The sequence below is a fragment of the Misgurnus anguillicaudatus genome, chromosome 21, assembly GCF_027580225.2.
Source record: "Misgurnus anguillicaudatus chromosome 21, ASM2758022v2, whole genome shotgun sequence".
NCBI lineage: Eukaryota > Metazoa > Chordata > Actinopteri > Cypriniformes > Cobitidae > Misgurnus > Misgurnus anguillicaudatus.
The window spans coordinates 861877-886562 of NC_073357.2; the positions used below are offsets into that span (position 1 = coordinate 861877).

Here is a 24686-nt window from a genome sequence, read left to right on the forward strand (position 1 = left end):
ATAGCCCTCATCTCCTCTTTACTCAGGGCTCACCTCCTCTTTTCACAAATCTCACCTCCTCTTTACTAAGCCATCACCTCCTCTTTACTCAGGGCTCACCTCCTCTTTCACAACTCTTCCCTCCTCTTTACTAAGCCATCACCTCCTCTTTTCACAAATCTCACCTCCTCTTTACTCAGCCATCACATCTTCTTTACTCAGCCATCTTTACTCAGTTATCACCTCCTTTTTACTCAGGCTCACCTCCTCTTTCCACAAATCTCACGGCCTCTTTACTCAGCCATCACCTCCTCTTTACTTAGCTCATCACTTCCTTTTACTCAAGCCTTAACATTTCTTAAAATCTGAATGATCTTTCCTATTGACTCTAATATGTGACTCTATAAGTGGGGAGCCCAGAGAGGCACAAGAAAGGGTTTAAGAATTGAGAAGCTCCTCGTGGTAAAGTAAATTTGCTTTGTTTATACAACAACATTTAAGTCAGGAAAATATGAGAAAAACACACGTTTGACTCGGTCGTGTATTAGGAGAAATATTGCATGTTTTTTACCGTTTTATTCAGTGCAGTACTTTTGTAAAAAATAAAGATAAGAGTTCTAGCTGCAGTTTCGGCTCCCATGATCAGAGCGCTAGCGTGTGACGTCATCGACGCGCGACGTCTGCAATCCATTCCTGCAGCACTGGAGAGGAAAGATGCAGGAGGAGGGAAAGAAACGAGAGAAAGAAAAGAAACGAAGACAATTTGATCGAGAGTCTGGTGATGGAGAGAAGAAGAGGAGAAGTACAGAGTCCAGCGCGGAGGTAAGAGAGATGTCTTAAATTAACATTATCAACTTAACTAACAACGACTGCTGTCAAGCAATCTGTGTGTTAAACTGACCAGCAGACAGTAATGTTGTAATTAACTTACATCTCGCTGTGCTTATATTTCGTTTTAATGTTTATATAGTCTGTGTACATGTCATTCAAAAATGAAACAACAGTCTGATTGTTTTAATGATGGAGAGATTGAAGCATTTCTAGATTTTCAATCAGATTTTATTGTGCATCTATGATGTGTTTGAATCTGTAAGCAAACTATTTAATTGATCATGAATTACCTGAAATACATAATCTTACATGTTACATGTAGTACAGCATTTCTAAAAGATAAAGGAGGAAATGATTGATTCATTGATTCATCATTCATTTATTATTTCCTCTCAGTAAATGACCCCAACATGAATGAATCACTGATCAGAATTGATACGTTTTCTTTCGTTCAGTTGTATTTGATTTGATTCGTTCACATCAGTATTATGTGTCCATTAAAGAACCCCAGAGAGAAGCAGGACCTGCATGATGTTCCTCAGGAGCCCAGTGATCTGGAGGAAGGTGGACTGGACCTGAACAAGTTATTCAAACCCATCAGCGCCTACATGCAGGACCGCCAAGAGATGCTGGAGCAGTGTTTTCATGTGCTGGGGGAGAATAAACTCAAAAAGATGCTTCCTGATGAACTCAAGGTTTATCTCTAAAATACTTATGAGTTATATATCACATGATTACATCACTTCCTGTTTATAAAGTACAACACAGTGTACTAACCAGACATTACATTACTATTATCTGCAGGACTGTTCTTTAAATGAGATAAAGACACTGTGCTGGGATCAGTTACAGCAGCTTTCTGACATTCATCTGCTGGAGATTTTGGAAGGTAAGACTGTGTTTAGTCCTCAGACTCACTGTCATTATTCTTGTGTAGTGATGAATGATTGATATGTTGTTGTTTGTGAAGGTAAAGAGTTAACGGTTACGTCAGCTCCTGAAGGGAAGAACAAACCGACAGACACCCAGTAAGTAATAACACGTTTAACATCATCAATAAAGAATCTCCATTACATTAATGTTTTGTCTAATCTGTAATACTTTACAGCAACTCTTCAGTGTCATGTTTTGATGATAACAGTGTTTTATAACATGCAGACAGGACAGTATCGTGGATTCCACATCTTGTCTGAAAGAAAACCCTGAAGCTGATGAAAAGCAAGGTAAATCATTAATGATGGGTTATTTTAGATGCATTACTGAATAAGAATCACACAAGTGTCTCATGTGCAGGATCTGAAGAGGACAGTGACGTTCTGAGCATCAACGCAGATGTTGACGACAGCGACATTGAGGGCCATAAAGATGTCAAACCTCAAGAAACGTCGATCAGACAAGAAGCTCCACCCCCCACTACGACCGTCCAATCGGCTGAGCCGAAGGTGCAGCTTCAGCAGGACATTGACAAAAGCGTCAGTGAGATTCTGGCTCTGACGTCCTCCGACGCTAACAAAGATCTAACGTCAGCATCAGGTGAGACATCGGCCGCTCCGGACAGATCTGCTCCGGGACAAACGGGGACGCCGTCGGCTCAGCAGCTGGAGTTACTGGAACTGGAAATGAGAGCGAGAGCCATTAAAGCCCTCATGAAAGCCGGTGAGATGAAGAAACGCGTGAACTGCTAACGGCATTGAATGTTTGGTGTGCTGCAGGAAACAGCGGCTCAAAACTGTTGCTATATAAAAGTTTCTCAGTTGGTCTTTAATTTCCAAGCATCCTGGTTTGGCACTGGAACCAGAGGACATGTTGCTTGAGAATTTGCTTTTATTTGGATTAAATTATTTGCAAATTTTCTAATCAGTTTGAAAAACTTATTTTGACTTGGAAACACATTGTGTTATGTTCTGAAACATTGAGAGTATTAAAAAAGGTTTTTTTTAGCATCTGGGTATTTGTTATGTAGTGGTGAGCTGTGACTTTTTAACCGGGTATTTTGGGTTGCACCACGTCATGTCAAAACACAGTTAGAAGTAGTTGTAATATGTTGGACCTTTCATTAAAAGTAGACTATATTTACCTGGTGAGATTTGCGAGTGTGAAAACTCGTGCAATACATACAGCAAATTTTAATTTTGCGTGCATATGATATGGCAGTCCTTACCGTTCACTTAATATGTTGCATCTTTTCATGTCGTTTTATTTATTTCAACCCGAATTCTAACCCCAAATCCAAGCATGGAGAAACCTATATATTAAATTAAAATCCCAAAATCTAACCTAAAATTGGAATTTGGTGTATGTATTGCATGACTTTAACACTGTGTGCTATTTATACGCATTTTATGAGAATGGGTTGTACTGTGGAGTTTGGGTTGAGTCAGGTAAGGCACACAAAAGGGTCACAGGTTGCACTATAGTGTCACAGTAACTGCATACTTCACATTTGCATTTGCTTAAAAGACAGGTAGACAGGTGTCAGTTTAAATGTATGACTGAAGTATTTTTAATAAAGAATTTAAAATAAAGCATAACATTAGTGGGCTTTGATAAACAATTATTAAAGTATAATTACACCTGTTAAAAATAAATACAAATGTAAGCATTCATTTAAAAATACACTGAAGCTATGCAAATCGGCATTGACCATCGATTACAAACTTGAATAGTTCTAGAACTGATTTTTTTAGACTCTATAAACATTTATTTTTCCTATGGAGAAAATAAAATACTATAAAAATAGTTTCAGTTATGATTTTTTTCTAGGGATGCCACTTTTTTGTTATACGAGTACGAGTACTTGCATTTCAGTACTTGCCGATACCGAGTACTTAAAAAAAACATGATTTAAATTTACATATAACAGCTTTAGTCTTATAATTTAACTAAAAAACAAGGGACTAGTTTGGAATTAAGAACATTTATTTAAAATGAAAAGCATGCTGTATGCAACATATTACAGAATAAATAATTATATTAAAAAAAAAAAAAGTGATAGTGCAACTCAAGTATTTTTTCCATTTTGTTGTAAACACTGCCTGTTTGGACAACACAAGAGGCATTAATCCCTTACACACCGCTCAAACATAGACATTTCTCAGACCGTGGTATCAACGGTTTTCATTTAATTTTCAATACAATATGATTATCAGTGATTTAGATCTCATTTTACAGCTGGGGCGAGCAATTCACGGACAGCTTTCTCTGCATATAAAATCTGTGCATATGTCAGAAAGTGCGACAATGATGAAGATTTAACAACGGAGCGTAGACGCCAAAGCTACTGTGGATCCACTTACCTGAAACCCTTCTTCATTGTCAGAAAGAAAATTTTAAGAAAATTCCCTTTGTTTAGAAAATAAGTATATAGCAGTCAGTTTCGTATGGTATAAATATGTAAGCTTTATGGTATACTGTATCTTAAACAAAGGAATTTAGAGTCATTTATATTGTTGATATGAATTAGTGAGTCCACAAATTGCGTGCGGGCGCGCGCGTGTGTGTGTTTACAGCAATTTTTGTTTCATTCTGCCAACTTACGACAACATTTCTGCCAAGTTTTATTTGCATTTATTTACTGACGAATTGAAACGAGGAAACAATTGTTAAAATAACAAAAACAAAGAAGTGTTTTCAGTTCACATAAGATATCTCTTTAATAATGTCTTGGCCACCAATCCCCTTACAGCTTCTTATACAGTGTAATCATTCATCTATCATATCATCTTCAGGTGTTCCGGGAGGTTGTGAGTCTACACAAATAATATGACCTTAATAACCACGTTAACAGTGGATGTTTATATTACTTGTATGTATTTTACACTTAGCTCCTTTACTTAACACTTGTTGGATAACTGAAGACACTGTTTTTGAAGGGATCAAATTAAAATAGCATGCGTTTGAGGAAAAACATAGTTTTCATAAGCACCTGTTCCTTTGTGTTTATTATTTTTGATGAACTCAAATACCATTTATCTAAACTAAAAGGAAGCACAATTTAATAGTCATTTATTGACAGTACAGTAACACACTTAATTATTTCGTCAATGTCTTCTTCCTCTAGCTGACTGTTTAGGCAATCTAAAATATAAAACAGATTAAAGCAGCAGGTTACATTATAATGACATTTAAACAGAGTTCATGATTTCCCTGAATACAGACGTCCCATCGTTCGTTCGTTCATTCATTCATTCATTCATCAGTAAACCAGCAGACTGTGACTGTGCTGCTATCTTTCTGTCATCAAACCCCGTCTTTCTGTTATTAAACCCGGTCACACACTGAAGGATTAACATCTGCTAACATTAGTTTAAAACAACTACTTTAGTGAACTTTAGTATTAACTATAGTAAACTGTAGTAGACTTCATAGTAGACTCATCATGAATACAGTTATAAATTGGCATTAAAAGGTTTAGGAACATGACAACACATTTGACGAAATATGTCTTTGTTTTGTTTTTTAGTTTTTTTTATTGTCAGATAACTTTTGCATTTTAGATTGCATTTGTCGCTATGTTTAAAACAAAGTACTGTACAAATATACAAAGCCAGATAGAAATGAAAGATGTGGGCATTGTTTTTTTAGAAAAATAAAGTGTTTGATGACTATAAAACCTGAGGAAAGTGTTTATTTCATGTGACTATACAAGCATAAAAAGCAGACTAAAACACACAGCAGCCAAACAATAATAATCTTTAGTTAATCATTTAATCCTGACCCTATCAAAACCACACCATACACACTAAAAAGCTCACTAGCTGATCCAACCTCAAACCAGCAACAACACTCTGAACCAGCACCCGGTTCTTTCTGGTGAAAAGGGGTATAAGAGTGCACCCTGACGAAGGCTTCTTCTCTGAAACATTGGTAATAAAAAAGGGAGTGCACAGTTCTATCATTTCGTCTGTCCATACTAAGACTTCCGTTTATCTCGTGGCACAATGATGGGCCAGATTTCTTTTCACTGTATTTTTAATGATCTTGCAATTTAATTATAAGAATGAAAAAAAATACTTGCTGGTAGAAAAAACAGCATGAAAGCATTTTAAAGATAATACTTCATCCCAGTTATAATCTGATTTGCATTTGCACTTTCATTCAATGTTGAACCACAAAATAAAATTTCAAAATAGATTTTATTGTTTACATCATTAAATTAACTGAATCACAATGTCACTGTAGGTTAATGTAACTTCCATAAAATTAGAAATTCTAAAAAAAACCAGATAAAAACAAGCTTATTTTAGCTGGTCATCCTGCTGGTTTAGCAAGCCGGTTTTAAAAGAATTTTGGCCAACCAGCAAAACTAGCTGAACAATAGCTTGGCTTGGTTTAAGCTGGTTTTATAAGCAGGGATAGCAAAATGTCAGTCAAATTTAATAGCGAACATAAAAGTCATACTAAATTAAATATAAAAACACACATTTGAAAGAGGTCTCAGATATTCTTATTTGACATTAACCAATACACAAGAAAAATCTTTACATTTTTACAAGATAATTATTTTGTATGTTTACATCCAGTTAGAATACATACAGTAGCTGAATCTCCCTGTTTTTTCCCATGTGTTTCTCATTATTGTCACCCATGTTTATTTATCTTGATTAGTGTTTTATCTTTTCTTCATATTTGCTGAGCTCTTGTCTGTTTTATGTGCTGCAGCTAGGGATGCATATCAATTAATCGCGATTAATCTATAGCAGAATAAAAGTTTTTGTTTACATCATATATGTGTGTGAACTGTGTATAATAATTATGTATATATAAATATGCACACATGCATGTATAATTTTAAGAAAAAAATATATTTATATATTAAGTATTTATATTTATATATAATATAAATTATACATAAATATACAAATGTATATACACATGTAAACATTGCTTAAATATATACACGCATGTGTGTGCATTTAACTATACAAAGTTATTATACACAGTACACACACATATATGATGTAAACAAAAACTTTTATTCTGCTATAGATTAATCGCGATTAATTGATATGCATCCCTAGCTGCAGTTCTGTTTTCTCTGTGATTTGAAATAAATTGAAACCTGTAGGCTGCTTGTGTTCGTGCCTTTGCTGAAAGTCGTCAGTCGTGCTCATCGTCATGTTATTCAAATTCAGCTTTACACTTTATAGACGGTTTCATTGGACGCATGTGCAGTGACATGATACGTGTCTGGCCCCAACTTTACTTCCGGTTTCTGTTTGTTTAATGGTCCGACTAGTTGCTAAACTGAACTCTTGAACAAATACCTCATCGAAAATAACAAATGTTTTGGTTTTCTAGGTAATCTACGTGTTGTTTATTTAGCTTATTATACAAAAGTACTTTGTTGTTATTTATTCGTAGCGGAGTTAACCGGAAGTTACGTGTCTACCATGAACGCCGCTTGTTTATGTTGTTACTGCTGAAACTGTCTATACTTCTCCTGCAATTGTTCTGCAAGATGGTTTTGTTTCATCATTTTTAAAACCTTCAGAGTAACTTTAACAGCACCAGTGTCTTGATAATGTTCAATCATACATGTCACAATTTCCCATATTTCTTTGTCCTCCAGTTTGCTTCTGGGAATTTTGTCTTTCCCCCTCAAATGAGTCAAATACCATATAAATTTTTTCAGTTCTTCAGATTTCAGATCTTCAAGACACTCCAGGAGGATATCAGACACAGATCCTGTACCTGCAGCAGACAACACAACTTACAGATTTACTGAAGGTTTTTACTCAGAGAAAGATCTGGGGTCTGTAAAATGACTAGTCAGGTAAGATTAGTTGGTGCCTGAGTTTTGTTCACCATGAAAGTTGCTCAGCTTTAGGCGTAGTTTGTTCTGAATCAGGTATTCGAAATTGGGAAAGTGAGCATGAATGGTCAGGCACAGCAGTTTTTTTTCTGCGAGTTTATTTGCATGACCTCAAAGGTAAAAGCATGTAAATAATTCAAGATCACACTGTTTTGTGCTGAATGTACACATAATTCCCAGGTGAAAAGTACACTTTTATAATGTAGAGTACCTAAATTGCTCTATTTTCACCCACTAATTTTGTACTTAAAGGTGCATTGAGTATCTTTTAGGATCTCTTGACAAAATGCAATATAATCTACACAACTATATTATCAGTGGTGTATAAAGACCTTACATAATGAACTGTATTGTTTTAGAATGAGCCGCTTTTATCTCCATACGCCACGGGTCCACATACATTGACGTCAACGTCATGTTTCTACAGTAGTCCTAAATGGACAAACTGCTCTACATAGCGTGTTTTGTCACCACGTACTTGTCTCAGTCAGACAATGACATGTTTGTCCTGTGGCAGCTACCATAGCTTTTCTTTCTGTTTCGAAATTGATGTTGGTTGCAATTGCCAATCTCACCTCTAGATGCAGCTTTTACATTACATTTTACACATTACACCTTTAATACACTAAAAATACTTCTTTAGTACTTCCTGAGACAATCCCAAGGACATACCTATCTGCGCTACCCCGAGACACCACGAAGATGAACCAAAATGCGCTTTCAACATACTATCTTTACATGTATTAAACTTGAACCTACACTGTAAAAAATAATGTGTCCATCCCCCACACATTGTGTGTCACGCCATCCAACGTGCCACTTCATGCCAAAACAAATCAAAGGGCCAACACAAGTTGTGTCAAAACAGTGATGGGAGCAACGCGTTACAATTAATTCCGTTACTGTAATTCCACTACTTTTAGCGGTAATAAACATGTAACAAAGTATTTTTTTTAATCAAGTAACGCAGTTACAATTAGTGAAATTTAAATGAGTTTGTTACTTGTTACTCTATTTTGTGATAAATGAACACTTGCAGACAAGACATTTAATGTTTTGTCCGTATACTAACACACCCTTTGTGTTATTATTCATTGTGCCGCCCACTATGGTCCTGCGACATTAGATCCGAAATGTCTTGTCTGCAAGTGTTCATCCATCACAACACGAGTAACAAACTCACTTAAATTTCACCAATTGTACCTGCGCTACTTGATCAAAAAAAAAATACTTCGCTACATGCTCATTAACCCCAAAAGTAGTGGAAGCAACAGAATTTCTTTGCAACGCATTACTCCCATCACTGTTCTCAACACAACCCGCGATTTATTTTCATTCATTTTAACATGAAATAACACCCCAAATGGCATGACACACACACAATGTGCAAGAAACTAACACATCAATTTTTTACAATGTATCTTTTTAAAATACGTTTTTAGCACATTTTAGTTCATCTTCATGGTGTCTCAAACCAGCACAGACAAGTAGATGCTCCCAAGATTATCTCAAGAAGCACTAAAGAAGAATTTTTAGAGCACTTTAAGTAAATTATGGAAGTGTACTTTTTCATCTGGGAAAGAATGCAGGTGTCCTACACAAAATAAATATTTCAATGCAATCAGAAATCATAATTAATCATCACAATTATAATATCATGTAAAATGATCAAGATTTTTTTCTCACCAGTTAAACGAGCTGATGTGTGTCCATCTGCAAAATAACCAAATTAATTCAGTACCATTTTATTTAAATGCACTCTACAGGCGCTCTATCTGAATCATTGTTTCTTACCAACTGTAGAAATGATCTGCTTGTAATCACCTAAGAGAGATAAACAAGAGATTATTCAAACAGCATAAACACATTTATGTTCAAACACCTCGTAAAAGTGGATTTTGCATGATATGGGCCCTTTAATGTTAACTAGGCTAACCAGAGGCATATCAGTTTGGCACGACATAAGTAAAAGGTGTGAAGCAAATGGCCAATAAATTCAAATGATCCATACAGGGGATATCCAATCGGGTCGTAAGATCTCCAGCAGAAGGTTCTAATATACGATAGGGTCTGTCTGTTGATAATACTTTAGGTTATTTATGAGACCATTTGTTGCTCCATAGAGATCTATTGCAAGCTTTAATCCAGTAAGCATTAATGTTGATTATATTCGGTTGGTGTACAAGGGTCTGAACAACAGGGGCTCAGGCACATTTGGTGGAAAAAAATCGTACCCTTACGTATACTGACATCCCATACAACTTCATCCTTTTTCTGTGGCTTTAGCTGGAGAGAGAAGTCCTTTGTTGGAGATTCAACAAATACTTCAAAGTAATTTTCACTGTATGTGAGCTGTAAACGCTAATGAAGAGAAAGTAATATGAGTTGAAAGCTTTATGGATGGACATGATGCAGGTTTAGATTCAAATAAAAGTGTTAATAAAATAGATACAATAATAGTTAAAGTCATGAAACATTACTCATTCTTACATCACTCCCTGTATTCAGTACTTTAGTTTATGAAAAGTCTTTTGGACAGCAAGTTACCTCAGGTGTGATTTGAGAACGAAACTCAGATTTCTTCAGTGGTGTAAATGTAAACCAGGTGTTCATCGGAAGTGGCTTTACAGGTTTCGGCTTTTTGATCAACATATTTGTACTCTCTTCTTTATTAATGGCCTACAGAACAAAAATGTCAACATTATAAAAAACATGAGATATTTAATCATCTTAAACATGTTCCTTTAAATGATGATGTACCTCTTTCAATTTATTATCATTTGGAATCAGGTAGACATGAAGTGTCAGATGAGTTTTTTCAGTCTGATAGATCAGTGTTTGACAGTGAATATTCACAGGTAAGCCCATCCGCACCAGAAGACCTTTTACAGAAAACGTGTTATCCAGAAGCTTGGCATGAAATCGAGTTAACTCACATTTCTCCAGTGAAACTCCACTGTCTTCAACATGAAGAACTTTCACTTTATCCTCATCAATAGATCCACCTGAAAATTATTACATTTATATGTTACGTCTTATTTTACATAAAACATTTACAATCTCAGATTTAATATAAACATACCTAAACAAAGAAAATGAGGTAGATAGACTGCCTTCAGTTCTCCTGAGATGACTTTAACATCCATCAATGAACCACAGGGTGAATAATCCTTCATTACTGGTTCACGATGAACACGATCCCAGTCACATGTTTGATACTCCAGCTGAACGTCACCAGAACATTCAACACGAAGACCGGTTCTCATGCACTCATAACGGCCTGATACCAGAGTGATCCTGGCGGAGAAATGACCTGACGATGATTACTATATCATTAATTAATAAGTTGATGAATCTGTATAAAATAATAATATTAAGTACCTGTACATCATCTCATGTGCATCATCTGAGATCTCCGAGGGTTCAAACAGTTCCCATTTAGATGAATCCTGCAAAAGTATTACCTCATATATCATTTCATACAGTAGGTTTTGTAAACAAATTCAATATTTTTTTAAAAATTAGTTCAAATGTTCAAAATTAAACTGCTTAAAAGCCTTTAAGCACAACAGCAGGACTTTTAGGTTGCTTCAAACAATGTTAAGCTAAACTGCTGGTATGTTACTCGAGTCTGGTGCAGGTTCATAAACTACCTGTGTACTGTGTCCAAAATGAATCCAAATCATTCTGAAAACAATATTCCATCTATTTTTTGGCATTTTTTATATATAATAATAACCCCAACTGACAATAGTAAGAAAATATGAAAAAACAAAGAGAAACAATACATAAAATGAAACAAAAAAGAAAGTCGTGCCACAGACATTAAAAAGACATTCATGCTCAAGGCACGAAAAAAGCTGAATTCCGTGCCATGGACACAAATAAATGAATCAAATTTTGTGTGACTATAACACAACTTTCTGTGAGATCAGTCTGGGCTATTTTCTTTCATTATGTACAATATCTGTCCATTTTACCTAAGTTCTCAGTTTTCTGAAGTATTGTAGTGTTGTGTAATGTCACATGACACGCAGATTAAACTTTTGTGCAAGTATTTTATTTAGAAATTTAAATGATTTATTTGTAATTAATTAAAATAAACTCATAAACCCTTTACAATTCCCTTGTGAACCCCAGGTTTGGAAACCCCAAATTAACTTAGAGGATAGGTTGGATTTGGGGAAGCACTTTAAAATGAAACCTACAGCAAATATGAAATATGCACAAACACTAGTAGACAATAATGAAAACAGACACAGAAATGCTTTGTAAAATGTTGTGGAAACTGTAATGGTGCGAGTATGGAAAAATATATGTGATTTATGTCACTCACCTTGAACTCAGAACAGCTCTTACAATCGAAGGGGAATTCAACACTTTGAGTATTTGAAGCTGATAAAAGAAAATCAAACCATTGAACACGTAAGTGACAGGAGATTCATTTGTTTTTCATTTATTGTTATCAATTTTAGCAACTTCCAAGCCAACATGCAATCATACACATAGAGGTTCATTAAAAACTTATCCAGAGTAAATTTCTCAAATGAAAACATGTTGAAACATTAAGTTAGCAAACAGTCTTTAAGTATCACCTTGTACCTGGTTGGCCTGCTTTAGCAACCATCTAGTAATGATATGTTGTCATCAGAACATCATAGAGACACAGGATTGGGCTTGGTTTATTTATCCATTGTAATGATGACTTTTACGTTCCCATCAGTGCTTTTAGAGTTTTATCCTTACTGCATAACACTTGCCTACTAACCAATCTAACAATGCACTAGCAATCTTTTTAATCTGGACCTAAAATTAAGCCCTTAGTTAGATGAGTTTTGCCACTGCAATCACCCTTTAAATTTTCTTTATCTAGTAAATATCGAGTTAAATGAAATATTTTAAAGATTAAATTCACCTGTAACAGACTGGTTGTCTATGAAGGGTGCGTCATGTCTACAGTCTGACATGCTGGGACAGACATCAGTCCTCTCTGACCCTGTATGAAAATACACCGTCAATAATAATACTCATTAATCTCATTGAATTCTAACACAATTGTGTACATTTATGTTACCTTTATCAATGATTTCTTTAAGTAGTTCCAAAATGTAATCTTTTTCTGATGCTTCTGGGAAAACTGATGCAAGTTCTTCGTAGTGCCTGGTAAATTTTGGAACTGTAAGATGTTTTTATTAGTTCACACTTCATGTTCTTAACATTTATTCAATTTAGGACAACCAAAGCAAGCTGATGTGCAACACTGAAATTATTTTTTCAATACACAAGAAAGTAAGTAAGAAAGAAAGAAAGAAAGAAAAATGCCCTATTGTTTGTTGCATTAAATTTTTTAAAATTCTGCTTTTTTCCAGTTTATTGAAACACCAAGCTCAGTACCTTGGCTCTGGAAAACATGAATATTTATGACCGGTTCATGCACTGAAAAACAAGAACAAACACTAGTTTAAATTTGATCACAGAATGGGGCACAGTTTTGCCAAAAATCATTAAAATGTTTATTACAGAAGATTTTCACTGGAGAAGCACGACTCTTACTCATGGCACACTCTTGAACCGGATCTAAATCCTCTTCCAACTTCTCGATTGTGTTTTCAATCAGTGTTGTTCCTGATTTTATGATGTTGTGTATTGTTGAGACATCAGAGGAATCACTTTTCTCCTGATGGACTTCAATCATTGATTCTGCTATTCTTTTCATTGCTTTATTACTTTTGGGGAAGCCACTGAAAATGAAATGACAAAAGACATTGTAAGACAGCTGGTAAAACAATAAAGTTGTTTATAAAGAGACACTGTAAAACAATCAATACAACCTCAGGTGGTGCTGTTACCCGCCATATATGACCCTCAGGTGGAGGTGTTTACAGACATTTAACCCATTGATCTCTTTATCACAAAGGTTTTCACCCTAACATAGCCTTCATGCTCACATCATTGGGTAACTGCTGAAAATATGCTCTTATATATTTTATAAATATGTGGTTTTAAATAAGAAATTTTATATTCATGTGAGGTATCATTTTAAAGGTCATGGTGCAATGGGAAAATGGTCTAATTTCTAAAGTCAAAGGGTCTGTTTACACTTGGTATTAAGATGTGTTTTTGTCGATCGGATCACAAGTGGACGAGAGAGACACATCACGTTTACACCTGGTATTTAAATCCGTCTCTTTTGTCCACTTTCAACCGCTTCTGTGCTGATTACTGTAAAAGGATGGTCTGTCGAAACGGTGGGCGAGTCTCTCCGCTGTCATTTAAACGTGAGCGGTTAAATGACAGATGAGTAACTTAAATGATGAGTTTATATGGACATGCACTAATAGTATGTCAGAGTCTGCTGCTTGTGTTGTAAGTAAACATGCTGCACAGTGTTTTGTACATAAATATTTTAGAGATTTCTCTGATATTTTAGTGTTCACACGCTTGCAAAATAAACTACGCAGAAATCAGCCACTTTAGTTCTATCAATGAAAGGTGAAAAATAGTGCTGTACAATGTGTGTTTGCACCAGACGTCAGAAAAGACGTAAAACATTGTGTTCAGTACCTCAGATCAGATAAATGGGCGGAGCGAAGGCGGTCGTGTGTGGCTGTTCAAACACATTCAACCACATGTGCGTTTACAATAAAAAAGCAATCTGATCGAAAGGGTTTTCGACTACCTCTGAATGTGGTTGAAAGTGGTCGAAAGTGGATGAGCTCAAAACTTTTTGAACACCGTTTACACCTGGCATTAACGTCATCCACTTGTGATCCAATCGACAAAAACGCATGTTAATGCCAGGTGTAAACAGTGTCTAAGATGAGGTGGACCAAAGTTTTATAATAAGAATACTTCTGGCAATTTTACCCGCTGTCCTTTAAGGTGACTTGGAGTTGGTCAAACTAAATTTCTTTGTTCTGGTTAGTGGTTAAGTGTAACCTCACTTCAAAATAAATAATTAATGTTTATTCATTTAATAACTTGTCAAGTCCTGTTATTATGTTTTCAGTGTTAATATACAGAAGGGGGTGTAGAGTAATGCCACGCGTAGTAGGTTAAATAACTCAATCTTAACATAGACGGATCCTCAGTTTTCAGTGTGTTTGGAGAAGTGCCACGAACATAAAGGACATTTTATGACAACTGTTATTAAGTGTCTTTTGTCCGATTATGTCATTTTTAATGCAAATATGATTTGTTTGAGATGTCTCCATTATGACACCTTGACATAAACCAATACATCATAACTTGTCATAAATCTGCCATAAACATGACATAGCAGAATAATTATCAAACTTAAGAAACTACCTGGCTTTATGGGTTACCATATCATTAAACTGTCATTTAAATGTCATTAAGTGTTAATACTTTGTCAAGTACACTGTAAAACATTTCAAGCCGGTTAAACGTAGAAACAAAAGTTCATCTGCTGCCTTAAAAATGTGAGTTAAAGGCGGAGTCCATGATGTTTGAAAGCCAATGTTGATATTTAAAATCACCTAAACAAACACGCCCCTACCCCAATAGAACCTGGACCTTCTGTTGATAGACCCGCCCCACACATACGCAACACGGCATTTGATTTGATTTGATTGGCTATAAGTGTGTTTTGGTAGTCGGCCCGTCTCCTTTCCAAACCGTTGTTCAAACATCGTGGACTCCGCCTTTAAATGTACTTGAAGATAAGCTTTGTTTCAACTCACAAGTGTCATGACACGGAAGGAGAGACAGGACGCAAACGCAAAGTTCGAAAATAAATAACATTTAATAATAAAACACGAGGGATAACATGGTGAACACAGGAACATCCAAGACAGGGAACAGACAGGGTAGCAATGACAATGATCCAGCAGTTAGCAAACAGAAGACAGAGGTATATATACACACACAGACTAAATGACAAACAGGTGTGATGAGGCAGGTAATTAATCAATGAATGTCCAGGTGATAACAATCGGAACAGAGACAAGACATGACACGGATTAACCGTGACATTACCCTCCCCTCTACGAGTGGCTACCAGACACTCACATAAAACAACAAAAACAAAGTCTGGTAGCGAGAGTCCAAGGGAGGGGTGGAGGGCTTGGGGACCCTGGCGAAGCCGGCAGCCGCCGGGATGAGACCAACAGGACGGTTGGCTGGACTGCGCCAGGAGAACCGGAGCGATCGCTCCGAGAACCGAGGCAGACGAATTACCCCCTCCTGGGAATCGTCGGCGATCAGATGCCCCCGGAAATCATCTCCCATCCCCTCGCGGAACCGGAGACCCTCGGTAGCCACCCCGGGGAAATGATCGGGCGTGGTCCGTTCCGGATCTCCCTGCGAGCAGGATGGTGGTCCTCCGAGGGACCGTCGACGACGACTCAACCGTTGGGGGACCGCCTGGGCCGATCCTCCTCCCGCAGGAGCGAGCGATCGCTCACGGTGGTCCCCAAGAGACATCGGGGCTGATGGGGAATGAACCCCGATGTCACTACTCCCCCTCGACGAAACTCCTGGGGGAGCCGCCCTCCGTGAACCTGCTGCGTCCAGTTTGGCTGGATCATTCTGTCATGACACGGAAGGAGAGACAGGACGCAAACGCAAAGTTCGAAAATAAATAACATTTAATAATAAAACACGAGGGATAACATAGTGAACACAGGAACATCCAAGACAGGGAACAGACAGGGTAGCAATGACAATGATCCAGCAGTGAGCAAACAGAAGACAGAGGTATATATACACAGACTAAATGACAAACAGGTGTGATGAGGCAGGTAATTAATCAATGAATGTCCAGGTGATAACAATCGGAACAGAGACAAGACATGACACGGATTAACCGTGACAACAAGTAGTTGAGACAATGTGTAACTTTACGTTTAACTTTTTGCAAACGTACAAACTTAACTCTTTCACCGCCAGCATTTTTCATGATTTTCACAAAAGTTTAATGCCTTCCAGAAAATGCTCACAAAGAATTCACAAAGAATTTTATCTTACCACTAAGAGTACTCCTAAGTCACACTAAAAGATTTTAGCTAGGAGTTTTCTCATAAAAGTTATTCACAACGCCTTTCAAACCTACTTTTAGTAAGGAAAAATGATTACTCCTAAACTAAAAGTGAGTCTTCGTTGCTACGGATGACGTCTATTCTCATCAGGGCCATGCAGAGACAATTGGAGGGGCAGGTGCTCAAAGAATAAAAAGGGCACTTTGCTCGCTGATACGCAAGCACACAACTGAAACAAATAATAAAGTATTACAGAATAGAAAGATGATTTTAAGTCTAACATTTTTCTTTATTTTCCTTGCAAATAGAGTGAGACAGAAAATCTATATAGACTGAGTTTTATATCTATATATTTATGCATTTGGCAGCCACTTTTATCCAAAACGACTTACAGTGCATTTCATTTTGTGTTTGTGTGTGTCAACAGTATGCAGTTTTAAAATTATATGATATTATTGCATTGTGACATTAAGATATTATTACGTTTACAGGCTTGTGTTTTTGTTGTCATATTTAAAATATAATTCTATTCTATTCTAATCCTGTTCGAAATTTGTATACAAAGAGAGTAGCCTACATATTTTAGTTTTGAATCGTGATTGTGTTGTGTTTTTGCACACTTTGATGCCTTGATGACAGGGCAATAATAATGACATTCATCTCTCCTTTCATTCATTTCATGAAGCCTCTAGTACTTTCTTTATTTTCAGGTAAACTAAAACTGGTTGCAAAACTGGAGAGTTTTTGACTGAGTTAATAATTTAGCACGAGTATGGCTATATTAACCAACATCAGCTCACATTGTCTTTTATCAAAGGCGAGTCCAGGAATCGTAAATTCAATATGATACAAAAATTAAACGAGTTTTTTTACCGTATTCATCGGATCTTGCTCTTCCAACAACCTCCGCGCGACAGGTGGATGACATTAGAACAGCTCGAGAGCAATTTGAAATCAAACTCCTCCGTATGATTTCCCGAATATTTCTCGCGGTACTTTGATGTCATGTGCGTTTCGGTTCTTGCATTGCTGCGTGAAGTTGAGCACACCTAAAAACTCGAGACAGCTACCTGTATGAACTCCCGGCAGAGAACGTCCCTGCATTTGCTTCATCCATTGTTTTTATATGGGAAGAATGTTTTCTTTTCAGCGTGAGAAATGCAAGGTGTGGCGAGTAAACTGGCTGAAATGCGTGTCTCCCGCCGAATGCGTGAGACTTGAGAGCCCTGTTTGCATCTAACGTTCTAGAGATGTTAATACACACAGACAGCAATAAACAAAAGCTGTGCATGCTCTCCTCACGTTGTTCTTGTAAAATAATAACAATATAACAAACATCGCTTCGGTTCAATGCCGGCTCGAGGGGGATCCTCCCTCTACTGCGCACCGTGTCGTGCACGTGTGGGCGCTGCTAGCGCTGTGAGCTAGCTAGTGATCGTCCCTAAAGAGATTGGCTGTTTCTCAATTCCAAGAACGCAAAGAATGGACTTGCGTCCTCGTGGAGATCGGTCTTGCCAGGCGACCTTGGAAGAACGAACTCGGAAGTTTTGCCGCAATGACTTCTGGGGCGTAAAGCGATTTCAGCAAGTCTGCACTCGATGCATCCTCGATATCAAGAACACATCCGAGTATTTTCATGCGTCCTCTGTCCTTGCGTTCTTGAGAATTGGAATGAACTTCGACCGTTAATGATGACGTAGAGCGAGGACACGAGGACGCAAGATCGCTGAAGAACGCATATTGAGAAAAAGCCATTGTCCAATGAAAGGTCAATACGTCATCATGTGACTAATTTTATTTGCGTCTAAATAATTTTTTATTAATTTTACTAATAGTTAGATTGGGCAGGCCTTCACAAAAGGGCATTTAATTACAAAAAAAATGCCTTGACAAAAAGGGCACTTTGGTCATCCAGGGGTAAAGGGGCAGATGCTTGGGCACCCACCGCCCCCCCCCCCCTCTGCACGTGCCTGATTCTCATGCACGAGCTGACTCGCAATGACCACGGTGATTGGTTGTTAGATGACAGGGCTGTCATGCGGAACATAACACAGACGCACCAAATCAATTACAACATCAAAATATATCTGTGTCCTACACAAAATAATAATAGTAATGCCATCGAAATGCATATATAAAAGAAAAGTCGTGAATGAAATTAAATTATATCAGGGTAGCCTAATACCCAAATGAAAACCGACAATTGCCTAATAATAAAAAACGACATTGCATTAACACTTGCTTAATTAATTTACATCCTATTAGCCTAAATAGACTACTTAAAGCAAGGAAATGTTGCCCATATTGAAGAAGCCTAATGTAATAAATAAATGACGGTGGATTATGAACTCGCCAAAACTGAAAAGAAAGCAACTGGATGCAGGATCAGTTACTGCTGCTGTCCCAGTTGGTGCTGGAAAAAAGAAACATAATAAAAGGGAAATTCGGCACTGAGATATCAAGCAAAACTAAGCGTGAGACGTGATGCGCGGGTCAATGTACAAAACAACCGGCACCCGACCAACGTTTTCAAATAACCCGCCCGCAACTCGGACCGCAAAAAATAAAAAATAAATATACCCGACCCGCTCCCTGGCCTGCATATTTTTAAAAGTAGTAATTGTTTAAAATAGTTAACTGGCATTTTTATTTCAAACGACCCGACCGACCGCGACCCGCATATCATAAAAAACATTTTTGGATGACTCGTAACTGCAGCCACCCAAATGTCATAAAAATATGTTTACATTAAAGTGTAAGTAACATTAAAGTCTAGGCAATGCTTTTGAGTTGGTGAAACTGTCCATGCATGTGTTAATCAGCACCTAAGCCATTTTACGTTCCTTTGTGAATAGGTCTTTGTGAGTTAGGAGTCCTCTCAACTTATTTTAAGCTGTCCCAGACTTAGGTGCTACTTTTAGGGCTAAAATGCTCCGTGAATTACTCTTAGTGAAAAAAATTAGGAGTCTTAAAGTTAGGAGTGACACGCCCATCATTTTTAGGAGTTGCTCCTAAATTCGCCAGTTAGGAGCTACTTTTAGCCTTAAAATTCTTTGTGAATACGGCCCCAGATGCAGATCGATCTTTAAAACTTACACGGACATACAGCTGTTTGCCCTAGGGCAATACTTCCGGTTTTTATAAGTTGCGGAAGAGCGCCTGGTGGATAATAGCGGTATTGCAGATTGACGAGATAACTCGTCTATGGCGGGGAAAGAATTAATATCTAAAACTTGCCATGATTATTTGAATTAAATAGAAAGTGTAAGTGCACATAACTTAATGAGACTTTCATGTTTTACAGTGTAGTTTTATAACAGCATCATAAATATTTTTCTTGACCTCAACTACAGTGGTACAATTTAAACTTTTCGTTAGCATGTCATTAAGTGTAATATCATGTCAAATAATTTTAAATACTTAAAAAAAAATGCAACAGACGCATCAAAATATTATACTTAAAGGATAATTCCGGTATTTAACACTTTGAGTCTCATTTCTGGTTTGTTTTGGATGAACTACAGTGATGGACACAGAAATTTTGACAATGGGTCGTGTCTTGAGTTTTTGACTCGTTTAGAAGCATCTCTTGACTGCTTCAGAATGGAAGTCAATGGCCATGCACAAACATGTCATTAAAACAACACTTGACGTTCATTTTCGGAACTGTGCTGCTCACCGAGTGGTTCGTGGTGTTCGTTGATGATTAAAAACAAGTTGTGTAGCGAAATACAGTTTCTGTCGTGTTTTATTTGGCATTTTGTAAAATTCCATTGACTTCCCTTGGAAGACGCATTGCTCGCTGATATATCACTCCGCCGCCGGGAAACAGAAAAGGGTCTGTTTACTTTCAGAAGAAATGTATCCCATATTTGTAGGGCTGACATTCGATTCGTGGGTTGACATTCGATTTTCAGTTTTGAGATTCGAATATATATATATATATTACAGCGTTAATGCAGAGCTTTTGCCAAGCAGGAAGTGCGCTTCACGCTCCCGCTCTATAGGTGGCGCAGAGAGACCAACATCCATAGCCAACAGCACTAGTGGAAGAGATCACCTCAAACGGAAAGCACGCTTCCTGCTTTGGCATTCACGCTAATAGTGTTGTAAATAACGTTCAGTTTCTTGCAAAAACTGATTGATTTGCTTCATAAGACGTCAATATGTCACACGGAGTTATGGGGGATTACTGTTGTATTGGATATATATGCTTTAGCTCTTAAAGTGTGCGGATCTGTTGACTTGCATGACGGAGCACTGGGGTTTCTGCAAAATATCTTCTTTATTGTTTTGCTGATGAAAAAACATATTGGATGGTGTAAGTGTTTTAAATAAACTTGATTTTGAAAGTATGCTACCGTTTTATTACAGTTTGTTGGACTACGTTCATTCATGCTTCAGACTCAAATATAGAGCGGAAGTATATACGCGGTTGTGAGGTATCTGAAAAAATAGTTCCACTATAGCAAATAACACGGATTGAAATCATACATTGCGCCAATATATTTGCTTTTAATCATCAACGAACACCACGAACCACTCGGTGAGTAGTACAGTTTTGAAAATGAACGTTAAGTGTTGTTTTAATGACATGTTTGTGCATGGCCATTGACTTCCATTCTGAAGCAGTCAAGAGACGCTTCTAAATGAGTCGAAAAGTCAAGACTCGACCCATTGTCAAAATTTCTGTGTCCATCACTGTAGTTCATCCAAAACAAACCAGAAATGAGACTCAAAGTGTTAAATACCGGAATTATCCTTTAAAGGAACAGTATGTAGGATTGTGGCCAAAACTGGTATTGCAATCACAAAACTTGTGTCTAAAACTGGTACTGGAATCACACAACTGGTGGCCAATACCCAAAATGACAACATAAACATCAGTTGAGGGCTGCAACTCACTTTTTAAATGACAATATCCTGGCCAGACCACTGTTGTCAGTGATATAAGTATTTGAAATGAAAATGATTTCTTAATGTCTAGTGATATATCAGGGCCATTTTATGATTAATTTATATAAATTTCTTACATACTGTTCCTTTAATTTTTTGTATGTGAACAATACATAAAAACACTGAAAACTAACAGAACTTGTTCTTCTTCACACAGAGGGTTCTGACATTTCTGACATAGTAGAAAAAACAAACAAAACATTTAATGAATTTAATGTATTTAACTGTTTTTCCAGAGATATGGACCCAGTGCTGCATGTCTAAACCCATTAATGTACATTTTCATTTAATTTTAGGTCTCCAAATGCAATAAAATATAATTTTATCAATTATTATTATTATTATTATTATTATTATTACTGAATGATTCATTTTATTTGTTAAACACATGGAAACTTAAAAAAATATTATGATCTGAAGAATATTCATGACGTTGTTATAAAACTGTTTGACAGAGTATTAACACTTAATGACATTTTAATGACAAATTATATGTGTATCATTGGTAAATAGTGGTCAGTTATGTTATCTTGGTAATGTCAAGTTGTCATGACAAGCTATGATGTATTGGTTATGGTCAAGTTGTCATAAATGTGCATAAAATCTCCTTCATGTTCATGGATCGTGTAATGTCATGATTATGAAGGTGTCATGTCATTCTTATGAACACCACTTTAAGTAAAGTCTTACAGAATGCTTTCATTGCCAGCTATTATTTATTATAATTAGAATAATTAAGAGAATGAAAATATAATAATGGTAAATATAAATGTTGATCAACATCAGAATAATATTAATAATTTATAAATTAGAGTCTGATTTAAATATAACCAAAGAGGTCAAAGAAATAAATGGAATTATTCTTCTAAAAGCGCTAAGGAAAAAGAACTTGCTTTTTCATGTGCTTTCACTTCATGTGCTTTCTTCAGAGTTCGAACTTTTAAGCTCAGGAAAGAGGTATAGGGTCCCCCTGTGTAAATATAACAGGTTTAAGTGCTCACTGGTTCCTCTTTCAATTAATCTTATAAATAAGCAGCAATGTAGGTGAGACTAGTCATACTTTCTTATTATTTTAAACATTTTGATATTTGTGATTGAATGCTATTTAGGATCATGATACAATATTACTTTGATACTTGTGATTGAATGTTACTTATGATCATGATACGATATTATTTTGCACTAATTGTTTTTTAAGGTACTGTGGATTGCAAATTTGCACAGCTACTTGTGTAGCCCTAACGTTTTATGTATTTTTCTGATTTTTTTATATGGTTTTATCTTTATATTTGTGCTGTGTCTTTGTCTTAATTTGTCCTGTAGCAATTCCCTTATCTCCAAACCAAATTTCTCCCTAGGGAGACAAATAAAGATACTTTGACTTTGAACACAAGATCCCTTCACCACTCCATTGGTGTCTGTCGTTGGGCCGGTGGGTGGCTCCTTCAACATCAATCAAACTTCACATCTGGTCAGACAAAATATGTATATACATAGCAAAATGAATAACATAAATAAAGATACCGTTTTGGGTTGATGTTGCAAAGATGACACAGCTCCTCTAATTTCTCTACATATCTTTTCAAAAGACGTGCCAGTTCTTTAGAATCCTTGGTACCTTCAAATAAATATGAACAAAAGAAAAGATGGTAATTCAGATCAATGCTACTTTAACCAGAAGATATTTTTAAGTTAAAAGGCATTGTTCACTTTTTTAATGTCATGCTTAAAGAATTAATTATAGAATCAACCTGTTGAATGACACTATTTACAAGACAGTTGTTCATTCAGACAACATTATGAAAAAACAGCCCGATGTCATAAACAATCAAAAAACATTTGTCTGAACACTTTTAGTTTCATTTCTGACAAGACTTTACATTTTATTATTCAAGATTTGTGTTTTGTTTTGTTTTATGTTGAAGAAATGAGTTTATAATGAGATTAAAGGACAACTGAATCTTCATTTTGGGGTGAACTATTTCTTTAAATAAAGCAATGAGATTGTGGAGGAGGGTAATGTATACAAAAACACTTAGCAGTAACACTTTACAATAAGAGTCCATGAATCACAATAAACTTCTAACTAAATTAATTCTTAGTTGTATGTAGATTTATATACAGATTCATACAACCACACAGATTCATCGATGCACATTCATACACAGATTCAGAATTCAAATCTTCAGATTTAATATTAAATATAAAGATAATTAAATATGAAGTAATGCTAAGTTAAGGCTTGTACTAAAAGTCATCATTAACTCCAACATAACTCGTTGACTCAACAAATTCATTCATTTTTTATTAATACATTAACTAACAACTAAAACACATCATGTTGTACTTAATGATGATGTTTTATTAGTTTATTATGATTAGTACATGCCTTAACTGAGCATTAGTTCAAATACAAAATAATACATTTATGTCATAGTTCATTATGATTCATGATATTTTAAGGTTAAGGTTCAGTAGCACAAGACTCACACTCACCTGCAGACTTTGCCATCTCTGATGATCACAAGATTTCTGATAATTCAGCTCGATTGAATAAATAATCATAAAAATCTACAGATCATTTGAAGAATATAATTGACACGAATAATCTCTTTAACAGACACCTAACTAATGTCACAGCAACACCGCTCCGGCACTCATGATCCTATCAGTCCAGTGTGGTTTTTTTGGTTTCACTCTCAGGAAACAGGAAAAACATGTTTACGTGGTAGACATGTATGCATTTCAATAGTTTCATTTCAATTTTCCTTTGTTGCTCTGTCCTTTATGATGATTTAGGAGATTTGCACATTTTGCTCCTCCCAAAATCTGAATGAGATTTCCCTCTTTGATGTGCACGTGTGTGTTTTATTCAGTTTCTGTTTAAGCAGTCACAAGTCCTCAAAAAAAGGTTGTGGCATCTGCTTATGTCATCTGAGTCAAATATTTACTAAATGCCAGAGTCGGACAAAGTACATAATGCCATTACTTCAGTAAAAGTACACATACTACAGCTCAAATATTACTCAAATACAATTAAAAGATTTTTACCTGAGTTAAAGTACAGAAGTACTTGCTTTTTGAACTTCTTTTCTATCAAAAGTAAA

The 24686-nt window shown here is 36.3% G+C and overlaps 2 protein-coding genes across 2 annotated transcripts; one reads left to right on the forward strand and one right to left on the reverse strand.

The window, feature by feature from the left end:
- Positions 1 to 462: 462 nt before the first annotated feature.
- LOC129453859 (caspase activity and apoptosis inhibitor 1) lies at positions 463 to 2750 on the forward strand. The gene is made up of 6 exons (XM_055218258.2): positions 463 to 801; positions 1314 to 1505; positions 1615 to 1699; positions 1781 to 1838; positions 1969 to 2033; positions 2104 to 2750. The coding sequence occupies exons 1-6, from the start codon at positions 694 to 696 to the stop codon at positions 2493 to 2495; spliced, it is 900 nt and encodes a 299-aa protein (XP_055074233.2). The 5' UTR covers positions 463 to 693; the 3' UTR covers positions 2496 to 2750.
- Positions 2751 to 7146: 4396 nt separating this feature from the next.
- On the reverse strand, positions 7147 to 24485 carry LOC129453919 (uncharacterized). Its single transcript, XM_055218355.2, has 15 exons — positions 24076 to 24485; positions 23104 to 23197; positions 13176 to 13365; positions 13019 to 13061; positions 12699 to 12800; positions 12540 to 12620; positions 11961 to 12019; positions 11006 to 11073; positions 10707 to 10921; positions 10385 to 10629; positions 10172 to 10303; positions 9859 to 9985; positions 9419 to 9448; positions 9311 to 9337; positions 7147 to 7503 (listed from the first exon to the last, which is right to left on the reverse strand). The coding sequence occupies exons 1-15, from the start codon at positions 24089 to 24091 to the stop codon at positions 7226 to 7228; spliced, it is 1707 nt and encodes a 568-aa protein (XP_055074330.2). The 5' UTR covers positions 24092 to 24485; the 3' UTR covers positions 7147 to 7225.
- Positions 24486 to 24686: the final 201 nt, after the last annotated feature.